This window comes from Montipora capricornis, chromosome 2, assembly GCF_036669925.1.
Source record: "Montipora capricornis isolate CH-2021 chromosome 2, ASM3666992v2, whole genome shotgun sequence".
Taxonomy (NCBI): domain Eukaryota; kingdom Metazoa; phylum Cnidaria; class Anthozoa; order Scleractinia; family Acroporidae; genus Montipora; species Montipora capricornis.
Window position 1 is genome coordinate 38,317,731 of NC_090884.1, and position 22,500 is coordinate 38,340,230.

Below are 22,500 nucleotides of genomic sequence, written 5' to 3' on the forward strand. Positions count from 1 at the left end.
GGCGCTACGCGCCTCGTTGGCTATTTACCATCTCATATCGGGTTATGAATCTTCTAAATATTTTCGCCAAAAACGGGCAGTCAAATCTCGTACTCGTTCTCGTATCTAAAGGTCCCTAATAACGGATCTGTCGATCTCCACGGTCAATAAAACCCAGTCAGTGGCCGCTCATTTACACAAAGCTATTTAGTTTTCGGGTGTCAAGTGGGAAACCAACAACAAAGGGGAGATAAGAGGTAGGGTAGGATAGGGTGGAAATGAGCAGTTGCTGAAGTTAACAAAGCGCCTTTCAAGTCTAGAGCAAATCGTGGTAATGGATCCCTGAAAAAATCAGTGTTTCCGCAAAAGGGATAAAGTTACTCAGCTCACTTTCTTAAGTATTTTCCTCTTGGTCATCTTTGCTTTTTTTCTTTTTAGTGAAGACTCTTTTGTTTTGCTCTAAATAACTGGTCATATAAAGTTATGTATACAATTCGTCTAGAGGGCACGGAACCACAATTCCGCTGAAGTAAACATTTAGGGACATTTTTTTCCGTTGGGCGGACTTCACCCAATTTTTGCGCGTGTGAAAACACAAGGTTAGCTTTCGATTATCCACATTAAGCTAGGGACGCTTTCCATTTGACAGAACTGACCGATCAGACCGGCCATTTGAAAGGACTAACGCCTTCAAATTAACACATTTCGAGGATGACGATGTATACTCCTGTAGAAGAATGCGAGGGATTATCACGCAAGTGTTCCTTTGCGAAGTGACGGGTCTGGCCCGCCAATTTTGTCTAAAGGAAAGCGCCCTGAGACTATAAAAAGGGAAAACACAATATTGAAATCTAAAAACCGTAAGAAGCGGTTCACAAGGAATTTTAGCTTTAGTAAGAGGAAGGGTAGGCGTGCGAAATTTGATTGTCTGAGTGTCTTATCCAATCTTTTGTAATTGACCTCAGAGGGGAGTGGCTTTCCTTTGCGATCACAATTTGATAGGGAGAGGGATGCCGAGCGATGTGGCATTGGAATAGTTGACACTCAAATTTATATTCATCAGAAGGACGCCTGGAATGACAAATTCCCCAATCGATTTCCTTTCCACTCATTACCACACTAAAAAAGAAAAAAACACTCAAAAGTTGCTAGGAGATAGTAATTACACGAAGGGCTGAGATAAGTAAAAACATGACATTGATTCAATACAAGTGATAAGATAAGTATTCAAATAGCCCAATATCTGTTATTTTCGAGACATGTGTAAAGGAAGTGATTAAGGTATTGTTCTACCAACAGCGAAAAAAACACCGATCTTTCATTGTTGTTCAGACTTCCACTTCCTCGTACTATGACAAAGCGTCAACCGGAGACATAACTGTTATATATTAAACGCACTCTGAGCAAAACCTGCCATGTGTGTTTGACTACATTCACGCCGTGAAAGTAAATCCAAATGGCTAAATTCCTGGGATTAACAGTGTGCTATTTCAGTGGATTAAAAACGTCGTCGGCTCTTGGTAATTTGAACCCGTGCTTGAAATGGCGCCTCCTTTGGGACTGTTCGTTATTTATTGCTAGTGGGGAAGGGGGAATTCCGTGATTTTTTAACCAACTAGGGCAGATTACAGATGTACCCCTCCCCGAAAGTGCGTATATCCAAAAATTATCTCCCCCCAAGTTTATGCCACTGGCCCAAAATTTTACCCGATTGCTGAGCGTTGCGTTACATATTACATCATTTTCATTGTCAATACTCTTGTTGACAACGGCTTTCGACCAGTGAGCGCGCGAGAATCTTTGCAGTTATTGTAAAGACCAAAATCAAGTTCAGTGCTCGTTATCCTTGGAATAAAAAGCACCACAATATCACCAACGGGTATTTAGTAGTATCAAATTGCATGCTCAAAGAGATTAATAAGTTACATATTGTGACTTTTAAGTAACGCTACATTAGGTCACGCTTTCTTGGATTCGAAACCGAGACCCGGTATATCGGTCCTTTTAGGACCCAGTGGTCACAAAACAAAGCTCAGTTTAATAGATCTGCAAAACGGCGACAAAAGTGTTGAAAAAACGGATTCTCAAAATTTACCCCCTATGTTCTACTGTATTAAAAAAAACACCCCTCCCCATTTCCCATTGTTTTGAAAATTTTACCCCCTCACTCTAAACAACCCCTCCCCCTCTTAGCCATAAATAACGAACAGTCCCTTAACAACCACAAAACTCCAAGACCGCAGCCAAATATCATTAGAAAGCTCGTCTTCTGGAGAATATAAACAATTCTTGGAAGGTTTCTTAAAATAATTATCGAGTGATCCGGTCAGTTGATTTTATGTCGACAAGCGATCGCCTCAAGTAAAGTTCTAAACCCAAACCCCAGGGAAGGCTGCGCCCTTCTAACGTTAGGGACGCGACGTTTCTAAGCCACGAAAATGAACATTTTGCATGCCAGGACAGTAGTGTCTCCAACATTTTAAACCTAACTATCTCTAATGGAGGAAAGATACTTAGCAATATAAAGGCAGTAGTGACAAGACAAGTTAGAATGGAAAACAGCTCACTTCCGGTTGCCGTTCGCGGCTCAAAAACGTCGCGTGCTTAAAACTCCCTATTACGAAGAGTGAGGTGCTGGATTGTGGATAAGTAATTCAGTTTTTAAAGTGCACCTAACCCCAAAATATTTTTTTTGCTAAAATGAATCTTTGCAACTGTTCGAAACGCATTGCGGCCATTTTTTCATTTTTCTAACAAATCCTGGCATTTTATAGGCTTTGAAAGTTGCGAAAATCCAAGCATCTTTTGTTCACGACTGAGTCAGAAGGGGAGTGGGTCTATTCCTGGTTTGACGTCACAACCTACTTTGCATGCATTTTACAAAGAGTTAGAGCTTGTGACGTCAAATTAAGAATAGACCCACTCCCCTTCTGACTCGGTCGTGAACAAAAGATGCTTGGATTTTCGCAACTTTCGAAGCCTAGAAAATGGCAGGATTTGTTAGAAAAATGAAAAAATGGCCGCAATGCGTTTCGAACAGTTGCAAAGATTCATTTTAGCGAAAAAAATATTTGGGGTTAGGTGCACTTTAAAAGAACGAGGAATGCTACAATGTGCAACTGAGATGCAAGGTGGTTTTCTGCAATCCCGCCGCACGACGGCTGACTGAAATCTCCAATCTGCTAATTTCAACTGTAACCTAGAAGTTCCCTTTCAAGAAGAAAAAAACATTCTCTCGAATCTTACTTTATTTGTACCATTATCACAAAAAAAAGCTTCAACTTCCATGAGGTGAAATAACTCACTGCTTATACTCAAGAAAGTCTAACAATAAATTAACTCATTGCAAACCTCTGTACAAACTTTCAGTGGACTAATTTACAGGTGTTGCGGCAATGAGAAGGACAAAAATTACAGTGAACTAACTTGTGCGAGCTTTTGGCGAATGAGAATCTCTCGCAATGCAAACACATTAATACTCTAAATCAAGCGTATGATAATATTGTTTTTCCTTTGTGGTTCTTATCGCAAAAGCAACTTCCTTATGGGCAGGCAAATAAGATCACCGAAAATCGGTTACAAACTTCATTTAGATACGGTTTTTTTTTCATCCTTGGTTTACACCAAGTGGAGAAACGGATTGCACATCGGACGCTTTGGCCTGATCGGAATTCCTGGGGCTTTGAGATTCACCAGGGTGCTCGGAAGTTGATGCATCTTTGACTTCTTTCTCTGGTCGTCCAGAGAGCTTAGCTTTGTTTGGAGGCATACCTGGCATTCGAGGAGGGCCTCGGGGCCTGTTTGGCTTACTCCTTGAATGCATATGCAGAGGCTGAATGCGAACAACACCACTGCCAGTGCTTCCGCTGCCGACACTCTTGGCAACAGCGATTTTACCATCCTGTTTTGAGTTTTTGTCTTTGTTGCTTTCATCTGGCTTTGAGTCTACTTTGGTTGTCTTTGACGTCTTGTTTGCTTGTTCGGAACTTGGTTTTTTGTTTCTTGAGGTTACTTCATCTTTCTTGTCCTGTAGTTTGTTGGTTTCTCTTAGTGCTGGAGCTTTAACGTTTGCCTTGTCTCCTTGTAAGCTTGTCACAGCTTTAAGTTGTTGCTCATCTGAAATGTTCTGTTGAGGGACACGATGTTGCTGCTGATGTCCCTGTTGGGCAAAGAACATTCTGGTCTGCTCCATCATCTTGTGGTGTTGCTCATATTTGAAGGCTGCTGCCATAGGATCCTGGGGTGGTAACGCTCCTTGTAGCATCTGCGGTCTGCTTGACGGGGCTTGCTGCTTTGCAGGGATCATTTGAGGTGGCGCTGACTGTGGGCGTGGTCCACGTGGAGCCTGCATGTGATGCATTCCATGCATCAAGGATGCTGCCATAGGACGCTGGATTGGTGCAGGAAAGCGCTGTGCATTGGGACTAGGTTGGGGTCCTCCCAAGCCAATTGCACCAAGGCCTGGTGCCCTTACAAGTTGCCTTGGGATAGTTGCTGCCAAGACAGCTGGATTTGGTAAAATGGCGGCTGTAGCGCCTGGTAACGAATTCACAGTTTGCTGTTGTTGCTGGCCTTGAGGTCTGATTTGAAGAGCGTGCTGAATACCCACTGCTTGTTGTTGAAAGGGAGTGAACTGCTGAGGTTGCACTCCTTGAGGTTGCTGCTGAACCTGAAACTGACTTATTGCAGGGTGCTTTGGAAACGTTCCTACGGCACCAGGAAATGGAACACCTGGGTCAACGGGTGAAACAGACACTGGTCTACCAGACAAAATGGATGTTGATACTGGAGGGCTTTGTGATGGGCCACCAGCGTCAGGTGGACTCGGCCGGATAGCCATCATGTTGGGATTTCGTGTAAATGCTGACGACACCAAAGGGCCTATGGGTGCACTCCCGGATGAGCCAGTTCCCGGGGTGGATCTCTTTGGAGGTTCAAAAGGCTTAGCATTCACATGCTTCACTAGTTCGGACTGTCTGTTGAACGCTGTTTGTTCAGGCGATTTTTGATTAATTTGCATATCTTGTGAGACATCGTACGCAGCTTGTTTCTGATGGAAAGAGTAAGTTCCTTGAAAAGGTTGATGCCCTGGGGGAGGAGTTGGAAAGCCTCCTTGCCGAGGTACATTGTCACCAACAAGTCCTGGTTGGCCTCCCAAAAGATGCCTCTGGGCAGCCGGTGGGTGTTGCGTTAGGTTAAACAAAGGGGTTCCTCCGCTTAATGATTTGGGGTCAAATGGCACGTACATAGTTTGTCCTCCTTGTGGGTTTACATTTTGTGGGAAGACAGCCCCACTTGCAGTCTTAGCCTGCTGCTGAGTATGTATGCCTATTAATGATGCAGTCTGAGTCGTTGGTGTGGAAGTTGCATAGGACTGAGTGGTGGTTGAAGGTAACAGAGCAATAGACACAAATGGTTGAGCGCCTTGGAAAGTTCCCGCCGAGTAAACCCCACTAGCCAAGAAGGACGACTGGTAGATATCTTGCGCAGCTTGGGAAAGCGGCGAGGAGGACGCACGTGTCTGGTTTACTTCCTGTACATGAGTAATTGGAAAAGTGGGTGTCACCTGTTGGTTTGCTTCTTGAAGCTGCTGAATTTGCGGTTGCCTTAGAAAAGGCTGTCTCTGCTGTAAATCCATTAACTGGCTGACAAATGGAAATGCATATCGTTGCGGCATAGCTTGATGCGCCAACAGCTGTTCCTGTGTCAAAAGAGGCTGAGTTAAGGGGACTGTATTCAACTCATTTGGACGACTCTCCTCAGGGGTTTGCGCCACAACAGGATTCGACTGCTGGGGTTTAACAGAGGGCTGCTGTTGCTGCTGGGGTTTTACTTTACAGACATTCTGCTGTTCCCCTGTTCCTGGTTTCTTGTTAAAGTTCATACCATCAGTGGACTTAGAGTCAGGCTTGCTGGCGTTGACATCTATATCAGCTTGTGGTTTTGACACGACTACTTGATCATCACTTAATCTTAGATCGGGGGACTCTACAACCGGCATACCCACAATTGACGAGCTGACACTTGGAGTGCGTAGAGTCTCCTCCCACGCAGTTACTGGATTACCTGGTCGTCTGATTTCCAGCCCATTTTCCCATAGTTTCCTTGATGCTTCCATCTTCATTGACATTTCAAAGATTGCTGGTGACACGGGAGAGGGTTCCCTGACTGGTCGTTCAGCGGTAGACCTTTCATGAATGTCTACTGTGAGAGAGCTTGCAGTGAACAAGTTATCACCGTCGCTGTTTCTCTCACTGGAATCCACGTTTAAATCTGGTTCAGAGTCTTTTCGGCTTGATTCACTTTCGGAGTCATCTTTACCTTCTTGCCCCTTTTGAAAGAAAAGACAACAGATATCAGTGAGAACCCGTCTTTCTAGAATCTCATTCCTCAAGAAACGAAGTCATTTTGTTCACATTACAAGACGTGATGATTAGCATTGTAACGTGTTATTTCTTATTACTCATTTACCGCCAAATTGTGGAAGCACTCAACCTATGCCACCAGAAATAGCTTCAAGTAGGAGACGACCCCAGCACAAAAGAATGGAAAATAACCTACTTTAACCGGTACAAGTCTTACTGAAGCAACCATGACTAACCATCAACTGTAAAGCGAAAACTGTCCATCAACACTTCAAAACTACCAGTTGTCAACCAGGCCCCAGTTGTTCAAACGATGGATAGCGCTATCCACCGGATAAATCACTATCCAGTGGATAAGTCAGCGAAACCAACTGCGCTGTCCAATGGTTAGTGATTTATCCAGTGGATGGTGTTATCCACCTTTTAAGCAACTGGAACCTGGGGGCCGAACCTTTACGGGCCATTTTCGGGTGTCACAATTCCTTTTGTAACTCAAGAACGGAGAGCATTTAATTCGGCAAACTTCACAGTTAATTTTTTTTTGGTACCTTGAAAGCATGTTAAAAGATCGGCTTCCCAAAACAAGCGGTTGACAATTTCACAGATGGCTTTTTGGGCCCGAAAAGGCCCATAACGATAGTCAATGTTAAGCGGCCACTGGTTTTCCGACACTATTACTATTGAAAGCCTCCTTTTAGTTTACGCCATCTCCGCTAGGACTCTAATGATTAGTGGGTTGCCATATGGCAATCCAGTCGGAAAATGGGTCAAATTTATCCGTTCTACTCCTTTTTTTTCCGTGTCGGGAAAATGAAAACCTGTCAATCCCCAGCTAAGTATTGTTTTTGTGCCTAGAGTATCCTGCGCGTACATTTGGTAGATTTAGGAGGTATAGTTGAAATGCGTAGATTTTATCAGGTGGACACAGCACAATCAATGGCGACGAAGCAGATGTAACGCAAGTGGTGTTTTATTGGATCTTTGAACAAAATATACCCTTTTTGAAGCTCAATAATGGAACCTCAATTCAATAAACAACACAAGGTGTGAAAAATGATTATCTGGAATTATTCTCGGTTTTCACATGACGTCACGACCGCCATGTTGGTGCCCCTAAACAAAGAAAAGGCGGCCATGTTGGTGCCCCGACCAAATCCTCCGGCAAATTAAAATCAATTATTATTATGCAAACGCTTCCTTTTGTTTTCGTTGAAAAACATGGCTATTGATCACGTGAGTGAAAACCAGCAATTGAACTGAGTTCATTACCACAGTTTAAAAAAACTAAAGACTTAACAATGGGACAGAACATTACAAAATAATTAAACGTGTGAACCTGTGAGTGAAAGGGCCTCTGCTGGCCCGACGTCTGGGTGACCACTCAAATCGTCTTAATGACCCCCCACTTGAAAAAAATAACTGGAACGCTGCAGTTCAATACCACCCAACTCAGTGCCCCCCCGTTTTTGTGTAACACGTACCACAGGCAACCAAGTGTACGCTCATGGAGCGTCCAGTTATCTACTTACCGTTCGCGACAAGGGCAAAAAGTAATTCCGAAATCAAATCATGGTTAATGAAGGGGCTGATTATGAAACCTTAAAACCTTCAAAAGGGGAGGGCAACGTAGCCTGCGTACAGCCGCCCATTCTCCGCAAAAAGAAAAAAAAAACGGAAAGGAGCGTCAGCGATTTACCGTTAGTAATCGTGTTCCGGAATAATTTTGCAGACATTATTAAGTGATCTACGCTGACCAAAATTTGCGTGGCTCATATTTATTTGGAGCTCAATTAAATGGTGGGCAATGAGGTAGGTTTCAAACGTGCATAGAAGAGCGTCTCTTTTAAGATACCTTGGCTTTATAGCATAGAAGCACTCTTTAAAGGAAAGGATGTATTTGCAAGTCTTCCAACCAGATACGGTTCTGATCTTCAGAGCAGCACATATCGTTGCCACATATCGTTGAAGATTCGTCAGGAGCGCTTTCGTTTCTTTAAATGTACGTTGAATCGATTTCCACTTTACACTCCAAAGATAATAATTTCGCTCGTACTTTAAAAGAAAAACCTCTTTGACCGTCAAAAAGATTTTTAATCGTATTTTGTACCGTGCTCAAAGTACACACGAACTCGTCGTAAAATCTTTCACGGTGGTTCTCACGATGTTGATTTGGAGAAATAAAAATAAAAGCCAATGAAAACTCGTTGTTTCAATGATGTAATGATCGATGGGTAATAACCAATCAAATCATTTTCCATACATTCCAAGAAAAAACACGATTATCAACGGTAAATCACAGACGCTCCTCTCCGAGTTTTCTTTTTTTTTTTTTCGGAGAGCGGGCGGCTGTACACAGGCTAAGGACAACGTTGTCGCAATCGATGCTGAATTGACCGGGACAGTGCTTTCGCTTCGCACGGGTTCACATTTAGTTATGCATAATTTAATCGAAAGATTTGAATGATTATCTTCTCGAAAAAGGGTGTTTTGTGCACAGTCAAGGCCAAAAATACAGACATAAAACACGAAATAAGAGATATTGTGAGATATTGTTCTTGCCACTCGAACATAAAATTCATATCTTCTCGCCACCGTGTAATATCCTCTATGTACCCTGACCAAATGTACCCTTAGGTAATATGCTTAACAGGTGTAGGACACCCACCTCGCTTTCCTTCAAAGCATCCTTTTCGTCGCTTCCCTCATCTGAAGCTGTAGCGCGAGCTGAGACATCATGATCCTTAGACTCTAGAACATCTTGTGTACTCTTCAAACCGTCTGGTATTTCATCTTCAGCTGCAGAGGGCGGCTGCTGAGTGCTAGATTGAGTCTGATTCTTTCTCTTTGGATTGTTATCCTGAAGAAACAAAAAGACTTACAGGTCATTTTTAAGAGTCTGCAGACGCGTTGTGTAACGTGAAAGGTTCAATGGCCACCCTGTTCGGAGTAAAGCTTGAAGAACCCAAACAACGTTACCTGCAACAAGATCAACATTAAGCGAAGCTATGATCCCCGCAGTTATGAATGCAAGTTTAGCAATTGCGTTGAGAGGCCTGAAGAATTCAGGACTTCAGCGGGGTTTGAACCCGTGAACTCGCAACACCGGTGCGACACTCTAACCAACTGAGCTATGAAGCCAATGACGTTGAGAGCTGGTCATTTATGGGTTCTATTGTTCCCGTGATGAATGAGTCAATGATGAAATGATATATATGAAATGAACCATATGAACTGCGGATATGAAATCAAGTGAAGCTATGATCCGGGAAGATATGAACGCAATTGCGTAAAGAAGGGCAGAGAACCCCGTTGAAGTTCTGAAATTTTCAGGCTTCTCCACGCAATCGCTAAAATTGCGTTAATAACTGCGACAATCATAGTTTCAATCGATTTCAAATCCGCAGTTTAATATATGATTCATTTCATATATCACCATTTCACCAAAGATCAACATTCTAAGAAACTTTGAAACCTTGCACTTTTTCACTTTATTTTCAAGTGGCCAAATGACAACCATTACAAGAAACCGATCGTTCTTACTTGGGGAAACCTAAGCAGAGGTAAAAGGAAGAAGCATGTTAATTAACCCAATCACTGACTTTCTTGATCTGATGAAGATGGCGCAGTGGTGAGAGCACTCGTCTCCCACCAATGTGGCCCAATGTGGCCCGGGTTCGATTCCCAGACTCGGCGTCATATGTGGGCAGAGTTTGTTGGTTCTCTACTCTGCACCGAGAGGTTTTCTCCGGGTACTCTGGTTTCCCCTCTCCTCAAAAACCAACATTTGACTTGATTTGTGTTAATTGTTAATTTCAATTTACAGTGTCCCCAAATAGTGATTCAGCGCTAGAACGACTCGACACTTAAATAAAGTTCCTTTATAACATTTCATACCGCTGAAGCTTTAGCTTGCTGGTTTTGAGGTCCAAGGTTTTCACGGCTGCTTTTTCTAGCCTTGCCGCCTGCATAGGTTTCCTTCTTGGTTTCTTCACTATTTGCAGCAGCAACTTTGCGCTTGCTAATTCGATCAAATCTTGGTGGTTTTTCTCGCTGGGGCTTCGATTGGGTTCTTTTCTCGGATGCATCTTTAGAAACCTCAGAAGTTTGATCAGCAATTCCAACTTTTGGCTTGGTAGAATTAACAGTCTGAGATGGCTCTTCCCTCTCGTCAGGTTCTTCAGGTGGTGCAAGTAGAGCAATCTCTTTAGTCATTGCAATGTAGTCTTCCTCTACACTAGCATCTTCAATCAACGATGGCGGAACAGCGGGCATTACTGTTCCCTGGAAGTAACAAATAAACAAAAGCCTTAATTAAGCGATGACTATGATACTAATGATGTTGGGATCATTTTACTTTATCCAATGTTACACTGTTTCCTAAGAACAAATTCTCGAACATTTTAAAAATAATTGAATGAAAATAGATTCCGCATTCCAGCACTACAAGCTACGTTTATCACTTAGGGTGATTCCTTAGTAATAAAATTCGCCGTATGATTTTAAACTTTTCTCGATTGCTCCCTACGTTATTGGGACTCGAAATATGCAATAAAAAATAGGTCACCAAGCTCGTTCAAGGTATGGTAGATATAACTTGCTCAAGTTACTCATTTTATCATTGCGACTTCATCTATAGACCTTTTTGGCTTGTACATTTTGTTTTCCCAATACAGATCATGTGATAATACTCAGGAGGTTTGGTCTTTTGTTTTGTTCATTAAAATGAGGGCAATAATATGCCTGCATGCACTCTTTTTCATGAGCAAAACAAAGGACCAAACCTCTGAGTATTATCACATGATCTGTATTGGGAAAACAAAATGCACAAGCCAAAAAGGTCTATTAAGGACAAGTTTGTTCCATCGGTTCACGCTACGTTTCGCAGAACAGGAAGCACTGCTTTGACGTAATTGTTGAAGAAACAAACAGGTGTATTGTATTGCTCAAAAGAAATAATTTAATGTTTGTTTTATGGCACAGACACAAGTGTTGAAAAGTCACCGATTACAAATATTCCTTGGGTGCGTGATCTCAAGGAGACAATTTTGTGTTCACGAGTGATGACGCCGAATACTCTTTTCCGTTAACTTCTTTTTTCCTGACGTAATTTAAGGGCAAGACTATTACTCGACTTTGTTTACCGAGAGTCTAAAAAGTTTTCCGTTTTGCTCTTTACTGCTGTGCTCTTAAAACGGCCATTCTTCTTTCTAGCGAGCTTTCCTGCACGAGAGGTCGCCATTTGGAAATGTTTTTAGCCACGTTTGATATATCAATATTCACATATGGTTACGAGGCTTTATGGTTGCATTTAAATATTGTTTTGTTTAGATATCTCCCTTGAGAATGGCGAGGCAACGAAAACAGAACTGGATGAGACCTTTTTGCAGATACGGCAGCCATTTTGATTTTTATTGTTTCGAAAGACACTATGGGATGCTCAGGGAGCAAATTAACATGTATTTGCCCCCTGGGCATCCCATAATAGCTATTTGAAACAATAACAATCAAAATGGCCGCCGTATCTGCAAAAAAGTCTCAAATTTGACCAAAACGCCTCGTAGCCATGCCTGAATATTGATACTTATGCGCAGAACACGATGCGCAGTGCAATACCAGGGAATCACCAACGTTTTACGCAACGGCAATGTTCGGGTACCAAATGAAACCCCAATAATTTCTGAACACGTTGCACTCATAATGTGACGTAATAGGTCACCATGAGAACTCAAAAACGAACTCGGTCATCACATTTTCTATTGCTGAAAAGTTATTAGCAGGCTGAGATGAAACTCTGCAAAGTTTAAAAAAATCTCTGGAGCGGACTCAGCGCTACTTAAGAATATTTGTGAAGGTGGCTATCAATCGCTCCAGATAATTTCTTCCAACTTTGCATTTTAATTCCCAAATAGACTTAATTAAGGTAGCGATGTGTAAGCAAAACTACAAGCAACATTCACGTTTACATATTTACCCAGACTTGCTCCTCAGTTCACATAAACCAAGCAAACTAAAACAGCGCTAACTAATTTCATCAACTGCACTGCACTTACAGACTGAGCAGGGCGGGTGGATGATGGCTTTCCACTTCCAACTGCAAGAGGGTCTGGCATTGTTGTGATCACTTGAGGAGAGGCACTTGGTGGTTTGGCAGGGGTAACAATGTTGAGAGGTTTGTCCCATGCATTAAAAACTGGGGGTGGGGCAGGCGACACTGGCCTTTCAACAGTTATTGGACTATTGCGTTTTGTGGAGCTTGCACTAGATGCATTACTGTTGGATGTAGTGTTGGTGAGCCCAGCAGCAGCCTCAGACAGAGCACCGTGAACTGATTTTCCAATGACTCCTACTGCTTTACTTTGCGTGTTGACCTGAGGTGAATGCTGCTTGCTAAACCGAGGAGGCTTGGTTGACTGGCCCTTTTTGTTTCCTGTCTGGTTGCTGCGTTGCCTGATTTGTTCATCAGTTTTCTTTCTTCTCTCCTCCTCTTCCCGCTGCCTTTCTTTGTTCTCCTTTTGGGTTCGACGAGAGGTAACCTCGACAAAGCCACTGAGAGTAGACGAAATATCTGAGTCGTCATCTGTCATATCATCAATACAGATCACACCAGCAATATTGTGCAAATCAAACTGCTGAATGTCAGTCTTTCTTTAACTGGGATCTTGTTGTCTTCCTACTTTGCTAGATTCGCTTGACCCGGTGTTAATGCTGTCCAGTCCAGTGCTGTGAGGACCACTCTGCACGTCTGATCTGCGGTTTCCATCCTTACTAAAGCCATTTCTAGCAGCAGGCAAAGGCACCCGAGGTTCCCCACCGGTAAACTTGGAACCTTCAACTTTTGCCTGCTGCCTTTCCACTAAAAAAGGCTCTCTTCTTGAGGATGTGTTTGGTGCCCCACCAGACTCTCTTCCCTTATCTTTTCTAGTACGGTCTAAAAAGGGCCTCGAAGATGAAAACCCTTTTCTCGAAATGGACTCCTTCTTTGTCTCTAACTTTTCATTTCTTGAGCTTTCCTCCTCTTTAACAGAACTGCCCACTTCTTGATCCCAGTCCTCTGTCACTGGTATCACAGAGCTATTCAATGGAAGCTGATCTTTTCTACCTCTTCCTCTGCCCCGTCCTCTCCCAGGTCTACTTTCACCTCCCTCATTATGTCTCTCACCACGAGAAACACCTCTAGTAAAGCTGGCTCTTTCGCGTTCCTGCTGCTTCTGAAAACGGGGAGGACGTTCCACTTCTCTTCTGCTTCTTCCAAACCCACCTGTGCCCCGTGGACCAGCTCTTGACGCCACCTTTCCTCTAAGTGGTGACCTGGCAGATCGTGAAGAAGGCATAGTTTTTTTCGCAAATCCTGAACTACTCTCTCTTCCTTTCTTTGGGTCAGTCTCTTTGTCTGAGGTCTTATCATCCCTTCTTTCTTCAGATGCAGAAGTGGCAGTCGTGTAGCTGCTTGAATCACTTTCGTAATCATCCTCAGAAAGTTCTTCATCTGTTGATTTTGAACGTCTGTAATTATTTCCAAATTGCCCACTAGCAACTGGCTGGCTTGATCTTCCACCGCGAGTAGAAGGTCGTACAGGTGGTTTGCTGAAGCGACCACGAGTTGAATAAGAGGATCGGTAGCCCCCTCTCTGGTTTCTTTCATCTCCTCTTGGCCTTGAATATTGCTGCTCATCGTCTTTTTCACCGAGTCGCTTCTTTCTGTCATCCTGAGAGTAACGCCTGTTCACTGCATCTCTGTCATAGTTTGTATACCCTTTTTGTTCCTTTTCTCGACCTCTATCCTTATTTCTGTTTTCCCTTCCAGCAGATCGTTGGCTGGTCTGGTCTTTATTGTAATTCCGTGAAAAGCGTTTGTTCTCATGGTCCTCACCTCGATCTCTACCCTTGTCATTATATGGTCGCCGTCTGTCGGGAAATGTTTTCCCACTTGGTCGCTTGTCATCATGAGATATCCTTCTGGAATCGTCTGAATACTGAGAAGGCTTTCCAAATCCACCCCGCCCTTTTGGTTTCAGATTATCAGTTTCTCTGTTATTATCTTGTCTTTTTCTTGGATCCTGTCTTGACACCGTGTCAGTATCATTGTCGGCTAACCTTGAGGTGCTGTCCTTGCTTTCTCCTTCTTTGTTTTCTTGCTTTAGAATGACGTCCTTCTTCTCCTTATCCACCCCTTCATCTTCCTTACCAGTCACTAACTCTTTCTCAGGATGTAACAAACCATCTTCAATGTCCAACTGTTTCACCACAACTACAATCTTTTCTTCTTTCTTAGTCGTGTCATTTTCTGGAATGCTAGAGTTTTCTTTCGCTGCGACGTTCTCCTTGTCTTCCTGAGCTGGCTTCTGTTCTCCATCAAGACTCTTAGCAGGTGATAAAGGTTTAGGTTCACGACTTCTGAATGGTTTCGGTTCTCTATAATCTCTGACTCCTCTTTCTCCCCTTCCACGGCCTCTATAGCTTGTTGCACTTGGTCCCATTCCACGGCCAAGTCCTCTAACAGGGAAGCTTACCCTACCACGGCCACGAAACTCGGAGTACCTATCTCGTTTTGAGTCATCACGTCCAGCAAACCTTCCCCTTCTCTCGGGAACATAACCACCTTCATCATTGTCATCTCTTTTACGTTTCCCCAAGTCTTTCGAATCATCATTTCGTCGTCTTTCATACGGTCTTGTGTCTCGTTTAGTGCCTCGCCTGTCTTCGCGCCTGTCTTCGCGCCTGTCTTCGCGCCTGTCTTTGATCTGTGGCATCTTTTCGGGAGGAGGTTTTCTTGCAGCTTCACGACTTTCCTTCCTCTCTTTCTTTTCAGGTAATTTCTCTTTTGAAATCACCTTTTCCTTGTCTGATTCAGAAACCCTCGGCTTCTCAGCCTCCTGCTGCTGTTGGTGTCTTTCATCACGTGATTCAACAATACCATCTTCCTCAAAGACAGGTAAGTCAAGATCGTCTTGCGTTTTGGCCTTTAAATTCACGGCCTCCAAACTTTGCTCCTTGGTTTGTTCACCAATTACTTCAGTATTTTCAATTGTCTGTTGTTCTGGGGCGGCAGATGATCGCTTTTCAATTTCTCTGGCTGGTTCACCAGTCGCACTTTCTAATGACTTGACACTTGATATGTCATCTCCTGCTGTACTACTGCTATCCGAGCGCTTCATTATTCTTTTGACAGGGAGATCAGGTTTAACGGGTTGTGAAGGTGAAACAGGGCCTGCAAAGGAATAAATAACCCATTTAAAACGACTCCATCCACACCTGCTAATTCTTTACGTCTTCAATATAATTGTTGGACACTTTCCTTTTTTTTGGTTTCCAGGTTATTTTTCTTGTTTGCACAGTATTCAACAAGAGCTACAATCGTGGACAAAACGCGGAAAGAAAACTGTACACAAACCGACAAAACGAATTTGTTCCCTTTTTCTCCCTTGTGAATTCCACAACTGTTCCTTCTCCTTCCTCTCCCAATCCAAAGTTCCTTTTTCTCCAGAATTGGTGCCCAAATTTGGAACTCTATTCCTTACTCGATTAAACTACTTAAACGCTCGTTCTTTCGTAAAAAGATAAAGGAATTATTACTAAATTTCTTGCGGTCAGAAGATGATTATGTCGAAGTCTCCCGTCTTATTAAGCTATTTAATACTTTAAGTTAGCCTCTTGTCATAATCTTAATGTACTTGTTTTGTTTTAGGTTAGTTCATTCTATTTACTGTGTAACTGTATAGTAATGTCTTTACTGTTATTTAGTCCAACTATAGATAACCTTGTACTTGTAGTATGTCCTCAGTTCTCCCCGCCTCGATTAGTTTATAAGCTATTTGCGGGGGGAAAGAAAAGTAATTATTTATTTCTAATTTCAATAAATTTTGTTGTTGTTGTTGTTGTTGTTGTTAAAAAAAAACTGGTCATGAGCCCCAAACAACAACATTGAGATGAGGGGAGGGGGTTGAAATATGGTCAATTGTTTGCTTACCACTGAAAGCACTTGGAAGGGTCATTTTTCTTAAGAGTTTTGTCCACGATTGTAGTCAAAACGAAAAACTAGTCACCTGACGACTTTGCCAATATTTTCTACTTTCTTTCGTGACAAAGAAACCTTGACTGTGTTAAACTCCAAAGGGATTTTAAACATTAACACGAAGCTGTTAATAAGTATGGCATTCGCAATCGATGATCAGGAAGTTTCGCGGAAAAATCTAAATTACATGCAATTTTATTTTCGGGTGCTTATGTCCTTCACAGAACCAGACTTTGAGTTGTTCGGACGAGAATTACACAGACATTTAACCCAATTCAAAACAGAGGTACATTGTGTAAATGCTGGGCGTGGATAGCCAACAATTTTGCTCATTAAAAAATAATTGTTTTGTCAACCCCTTGTTGCCGTACAAGTAGTTGCTGCTTAGGTGCCTTAGTTGTAGTGGTATTTTCCAAAGTTTGTTTATTATTATTATTTTTTTAATAGGCAATACGTTCTTTCTACTAGACAAACCTAATGAACGATTTGTTGCTTTGCTGCTGCAAATGCATTAATTTGGAATAATTAAACAGTCAGTGAACATGCAGGTTAAAATTATGCCGAGCATGTCATCAGGATTGTTTTACGTGTCAAACTGAGAAAAATTGCAATGATATAAACCGAGTTGTTGAAGAATTCAGCAAGAACAAAATTAATCTAGACCCATCTCTGAAGCTCATGGTAATCAATACTTTTATACTTAAATATGTACTATAACTATCCAAAATAAAATAAATGCTGTCAGTCATGCCAGTTTCGATAAGAGCAAACATTAGATTGTCTTTTTATCAAACAAGCCAGCACTTTTAAAAGAGAGGTACCGGAAACTGGCTTATTTACCAGCTACTAGAGAACACAGCAATGCTCTGAGAACCGTGGGAATCTAACTTACCCGAGTCTACAACTGGATGGCTGCTGACTGAGAGCGGCCCTTCTTGAAACTCCCTCTGATGTGATGATCTAGAAAGCTGTTGGTGGTGGGTTTGGTACTGATGTGGATAAGGCTGTTGCTGATGATAATAATTGGACTGAATGTGTTGTTGCTGTTGCTGCCGCAGTTGCTGCTGCTGCTGTTGTTGCTGCTGGAAGCGAGGTGGAATATCTCTTGGGTGATGATGAGGTCGTGAAGTACCTCTTGAAGAACTGGATCTGGAAGCATCACTAGAATCACTGTCATTCCGAACACGATTAAGACGTTCTGAATTGTCAGTTCTCAACATGGCATTATCATGTTGATCCACTGCTGTACTCTGAGGTTCTTGCACTCTTTCAAGACTCTCTGCCCCCATTTCATCAGTCACTGGTTCTTTGATATGTACATCTTTTTCAATGAAGTCTAGCTCTTCAGCCCAAGCATCATCTCCTTCTTTTCCACTCTCTCTCCTTGCCCGTTTCTGTTCCAGTTCCTTCAATTTGGCATGTGAAGCAGCTTTCTGTTCAAGTTGCCATTTTAATTCTTCTTCTTCGCGTCTTTTCCTTGCCCTTTCCACTGCTGCACGCATTTCTTCTTGCTGCTTCTCTCTTCGTTTCTGCCACTCATTTACTACTGGCTCTTCTTTGGATGATGGTTTACTTTGATCCAGGGGAGCCTGTTGTGGTGGCCCTCCTCCTCTTTGCCCTGCAGGTATTTGCTTTGAGTACGGCATAGGCCATCCTGAAGCTGGAGGGGAACCTTTACTGTCAAATGGCTGCATCCCAGGACTTGAGGGTACTTGCCTGCCATCAGCATAATGGTGAGGATGCCCTTGTGCTTCAGACGACACTGTCCTTGTGACAGATGGCCCTGTCTCTTTAACCTGGAGAAAAGAACAACTTGATTGGAATGTTTCACATATCATTTACACATTTATACATGACTTTTTACTTCAAAATCAAATTGCTACTCACAGATTTGCCCTCACTACTTTGCCATCTGGAGTCTACTTCATTGTTGCTTCTATCTCTGTCAGATTTCTCTCTTCCAGGTTCTGCAGGAGGCTTGTCCTCCTCTTCAAAGTCTTCAAAGTCTAGCTTTGCGGCATAATCAACCTCGTCCTGAACACCTGCCCATCCACCCTCCTCTTCTTCATCATTATCTGCCATTGCCTGAATGTCTTCTGGTTTGAGAATAGCTGGTCTACCATACCCTTCACCTCGCCCCTCATAGAGCTTGCTAGGATGTCCGGGTCCTGTAGCAGCACCAGGTTTATGTACTGGTCCCCTGGAATGGTTATAACAAAAACAATATTACTTTTAAGGAACCACATCAATGTTCTTCATTAAAAGAGAACAAACCTTTCCAAGGGTCTACAGCCAAATACTGGTTTTTGTGGAGAGGGGAAAACCGCAGTACACAGAGAAAAACCTCTTGGAGCAGAGAAAGGAACCACCAGAATCAACCCACATGATGACAAGTCTGGGAATAGAACCTAGGCCACATTGGTGGGAGGCTTGTGCTCTCACGACTGCACCACCCCTGCTCCCCAAAGCCACCTTTAGCGTTTTATTGTGAAGGTAGCCCTGAATCCAATCTCAAGAAACTTTAAGTGGGTGTATTTTAATGACTCTTTTATAACCTGTTAAGCAATTACTAGTATTTGTGTTTTGTATGGTATCATAATATTGTCATTACGTGAAAACTCTCGTGTATGGCTGTAGATTCAATCCTTCTGAGTAGCAAGGTTTATGGGACTGGTTTAACCTGCTTCCATTATTTTCATTTGCTTGTTGGTTCAAAAGTTATTCTGCTGCATAGTAGCTCCATTACAGGGCACCCCAAAGTTGCATAGTCTAAACATCTGCACATTATAGTCTGTATCTCTTTGAGCCCAAGGAGACAGCCACTTATTCTTACAACTGCGTTTCACAAAACTTTGGACAGGTGGTTTCCGAAGTTCGTTTTGAATTCTTACAATTCACTTTGAACTTAGGAATCTCATTACATCTACATGTACTAACTGTCAATCAAATGGAAAACTTTGAAACGAACTTGGGAATTTCACACAGAACTTTGTGGGAATGTGGTGAAGAAATTTCGCCATTGCTCTCTATTGTTGTTTTGAAATGAGTGCCTTCACCATGCAAAGAAAGTTAATATTGACAGCTGGGTAGAATGAAAAGGTTAGGACCATCTCAAATAAGGCAGACTTCAAAAACAAACAATGGCCAACATTGCTGATATTTTCCTTGCAGAGGGAATATCAAAGCCAACAAAGGACGAAACAAAACAAAACACGGTCAATGTGTACTGAGAATGTGAATAATCGTATCAAGTTCTGTAAAACTTCCAAGCCCAGGATTCTCAGCACTGAAATCCAAAACAAACTGGTAGACTAAGAGAATAATGTCTGTTTGCCCAAAAATGTCCTGTCGACTACAAATGCATTGATCAGCAATATTCTGCAATAATAATAATAATAATTTACTGACTCTTGAAAATTAAAATAGGTTAATCCTTTTTTTATCCAAGGTCAGTGCATTTTTTGAGTCAAGGACAATCTCTGTTTTGTATTCTGAGTCTTCAGAGGTGAGGACTACTGTGGGACTAGCCAATCAAACTTCATGATCTCAACAAACTTCAGCCACATTCCCACGAATTGACAGTTACAATAATGAGATTCCCAAGTTTGAATTTAAAACGAACTTCACAAACCACCTATCAAAAGGTTTGAGAAACACACTGTAATTCTTCGCTCTACACTGTACAAACCGAGTTGCATAATCAGGAGGGTTTCCATGAAGAGGTCTTCCAGGACCAGGTCCATATCCATGTGGTCCATTACCATGGTGATGAGGAGGGTATCCAAGTGAGTGGCTCTTTCCGTGTGGAAGGTGCTAAAACAGAGTGATTACATGTAATTCTTGCATTTATGTGTACAGTGAACAGAAAACTGCAGGCTTTCACTTATTCTGCGACAAAATGGAATGAAACGGCTTGGACTAACTTGTTAAAGGGGTTACGTCATGCAACATTATTTATGCCCAAACTAAAAAGAAACTTTGTAATAAACACTTTTTAACAACTGCCTCACAAAGTGGAGGTTGGGTGCCTGAGACAACCAGGAGCTTCCACTATTGGCAGCCAGCTCCTAGATGGAGACCGCTCCCATGGCTGGCAAACCCAGGCAACCCAGCCAGGTAACCGAGCCAAGAGCACCAACAAAACTGCTACAACGCCCTATGGACAAAGAACATGAAGAATCCCCGCACATGCGCATATCTAACAAACCGCTAACTGCAAAGGTAAAACTTGTGCTCCTAGTTGTTAACCACAATAAGGACAGTGCCTACTATTGTTAATTGCACATGTGTTTTGCGCATCTCGAGATACTCAGACTTCCAAATGCTGGTGCTTATTAATACAGGGATATTTTTGCACAGTTCAAAACCATGCAGAGAAAGCAGAACTTAGCAAGTGATCTTGGTGTCCAAAACGAAAATTGGGGGTAACCACGCATTTTCCAGAGATACTTGAGCTTCAATTTGTAACAGAACGCCACACATTGCTTTGTATCTTAAAGCTTTTTACAAATATTGTTGATTAATTATCTTTGAAAAATGCGTGGTTACCCCCAATTTTATTTTTGGATTTCAATGGCACTTGTTATGACCTGCTTTTCCAGCATATTCAGTAAACCGTGCAAAAATACCTGCAAATTTGTAGTAGTAGGGCCAACATTTTTCAAGTTTATAGCAAATTGCCTGGATAAAGGCCATTAATTTTTATTTAAATTCAGAATCATCTTGTTTGTGAACTAATACTACTACTACTTTTATCAGTAAAGGAATTCCACATTACCATTTCCAAGTTTTAAACTCTTGATAAACTAAGGATTTCCCGTAAACACCCTAAAATAATGTGACATGGCTTTAGCCCCTTTATCGTAATCACGCTAAGTACTCTACCAATGAGTTGCTGTGAGTTCGTATTTGGAGAGAACAAAAATCTGTATCTACATTGTACAATGTAGACAGAAAAGTGCTGCCATAAAACAAAGCTGCAAACAACGGCTGAGTACATGTAGCCGAAGTTGCCCTGCATCAAGATCACCTATTGTTTTCAAAAAAGGGCAGCTTGTGTACTGTATAACAAATTTTGACACTTTTTGGTTAGCAAAATTACTGTCCTTGCCATTATCATGTTTTTCTCTAAAAAGCACAACACAAACACATAACCCAAAGTGAGCTGGAACCATAATAAACATTGTTTTAGAGGATAGATATTGATGAGTCGCACACACATGTACAAGGCCGTTCATTACAGCAGGATTTCACTGCATGAATGAATTGGCTCATAAATGCCAGATTCCTATCCCTTCACCACAACAATCAAGTAAATTAGTGCTAACAAAAGTGAAGAACATGAGGAATTAATTTCAAAAGGTTTGCAACAAGTATGTTGATTGTAATTCTGTTCAATGTTCACTATAATGACAATATATACATGTATCTAACATTCAAATTAACTACATGTATAATATTAACTCAATGGTCCAAAAAAGGCTATGGCTTAGTAATTACCGCTTTTGTAGTCAACCAGAGGTAACTAGTCTTCACCATTGCATTACAGGTTTTCTTTACAAAATTAATAGGTACAATGTATATTGCACCGCTTATTTATTTATTTATATACATCATTTATACAGAAATTCCAGTTCAGCATAGCTGGTTTAAATGGAGATCTGTATTTACCCTCCCAAGCATGATACATCACAGAAGACAGACCACAACACCGGGAACTACATGCCCTACTCTTTGCAACAAGTGTGCGGGTTCTTTTACGTCCCACAGGATTATGAACATGGAAGGGTTGTGAGACGGGACCTCCGGCTTATCGTCCTTATCCAAGACGACTAGAGAGTCTAACCATTTGCAGATGTAATTACAATTACAATTACAGTTATTTAAAGATCCTGAGTGTTGGTCCGGCCGGAGTTGAACTCACGACCTCTCGCGTGACAGCCCGTGCTCAACCAACTGAGCCACCCATGCGCAGTTAACTTTATGTCTCATCTTAACCCTAACAATAAGTCACATCAAGGTAACAGAATCAAATCCTTTTGGTAAAGGAAGACCTCAAACCTGATAATCCGGAGGCCTTCTGTAATGTGGTCCTCCTGTATACCCAGGGCCTGGCCCTCCATTGTACACTTCTGGTCGTTCTCT

General features: G+C 42.1%; 1 protein-coding gene across 1 annotated transcript in view; it reads right to left on the bottom strand.

Moving 5' to 3' along the window:
• Window positions 1-3,209: 3,209 nt before the first annotated feature.
• The window catches only part of LOC138020839 (protein PRRC2C-like), a 29,776-nt gene continuing 10,485 nt past the window's right edge, over window positions 3,210-22,500 (bottom strand). Inside the window, 8 exon segments of the mRNA XM_068867757.1 lie at window positions 3,210-6,310; window positions 9,010-9,201; window positions 10,239-10,625; window positions 12,395-15,552; window positions 17,249-18,152; window positions 18,244-18,556; window positions 20,045-20,169; window positions 22,417-22,500. The exon segment at window positions 22,417-22,500 is cut by the window's right edge and continues 29 nt beyond it. Coding sequence (XP_068723858.1) covers window positions 3,587-6,310; window positions 9,010-9,201; window positions 10,239-10,625; window positions 12,395-15,552; window positions 17,249-18,152; window positions 18,244-18,556; window positions 20,045-20,169; window positions 22,417-22,500 — 7,887 coding nt within the window. The 3' untranslated portion in view covers window positions 3,210-3,586.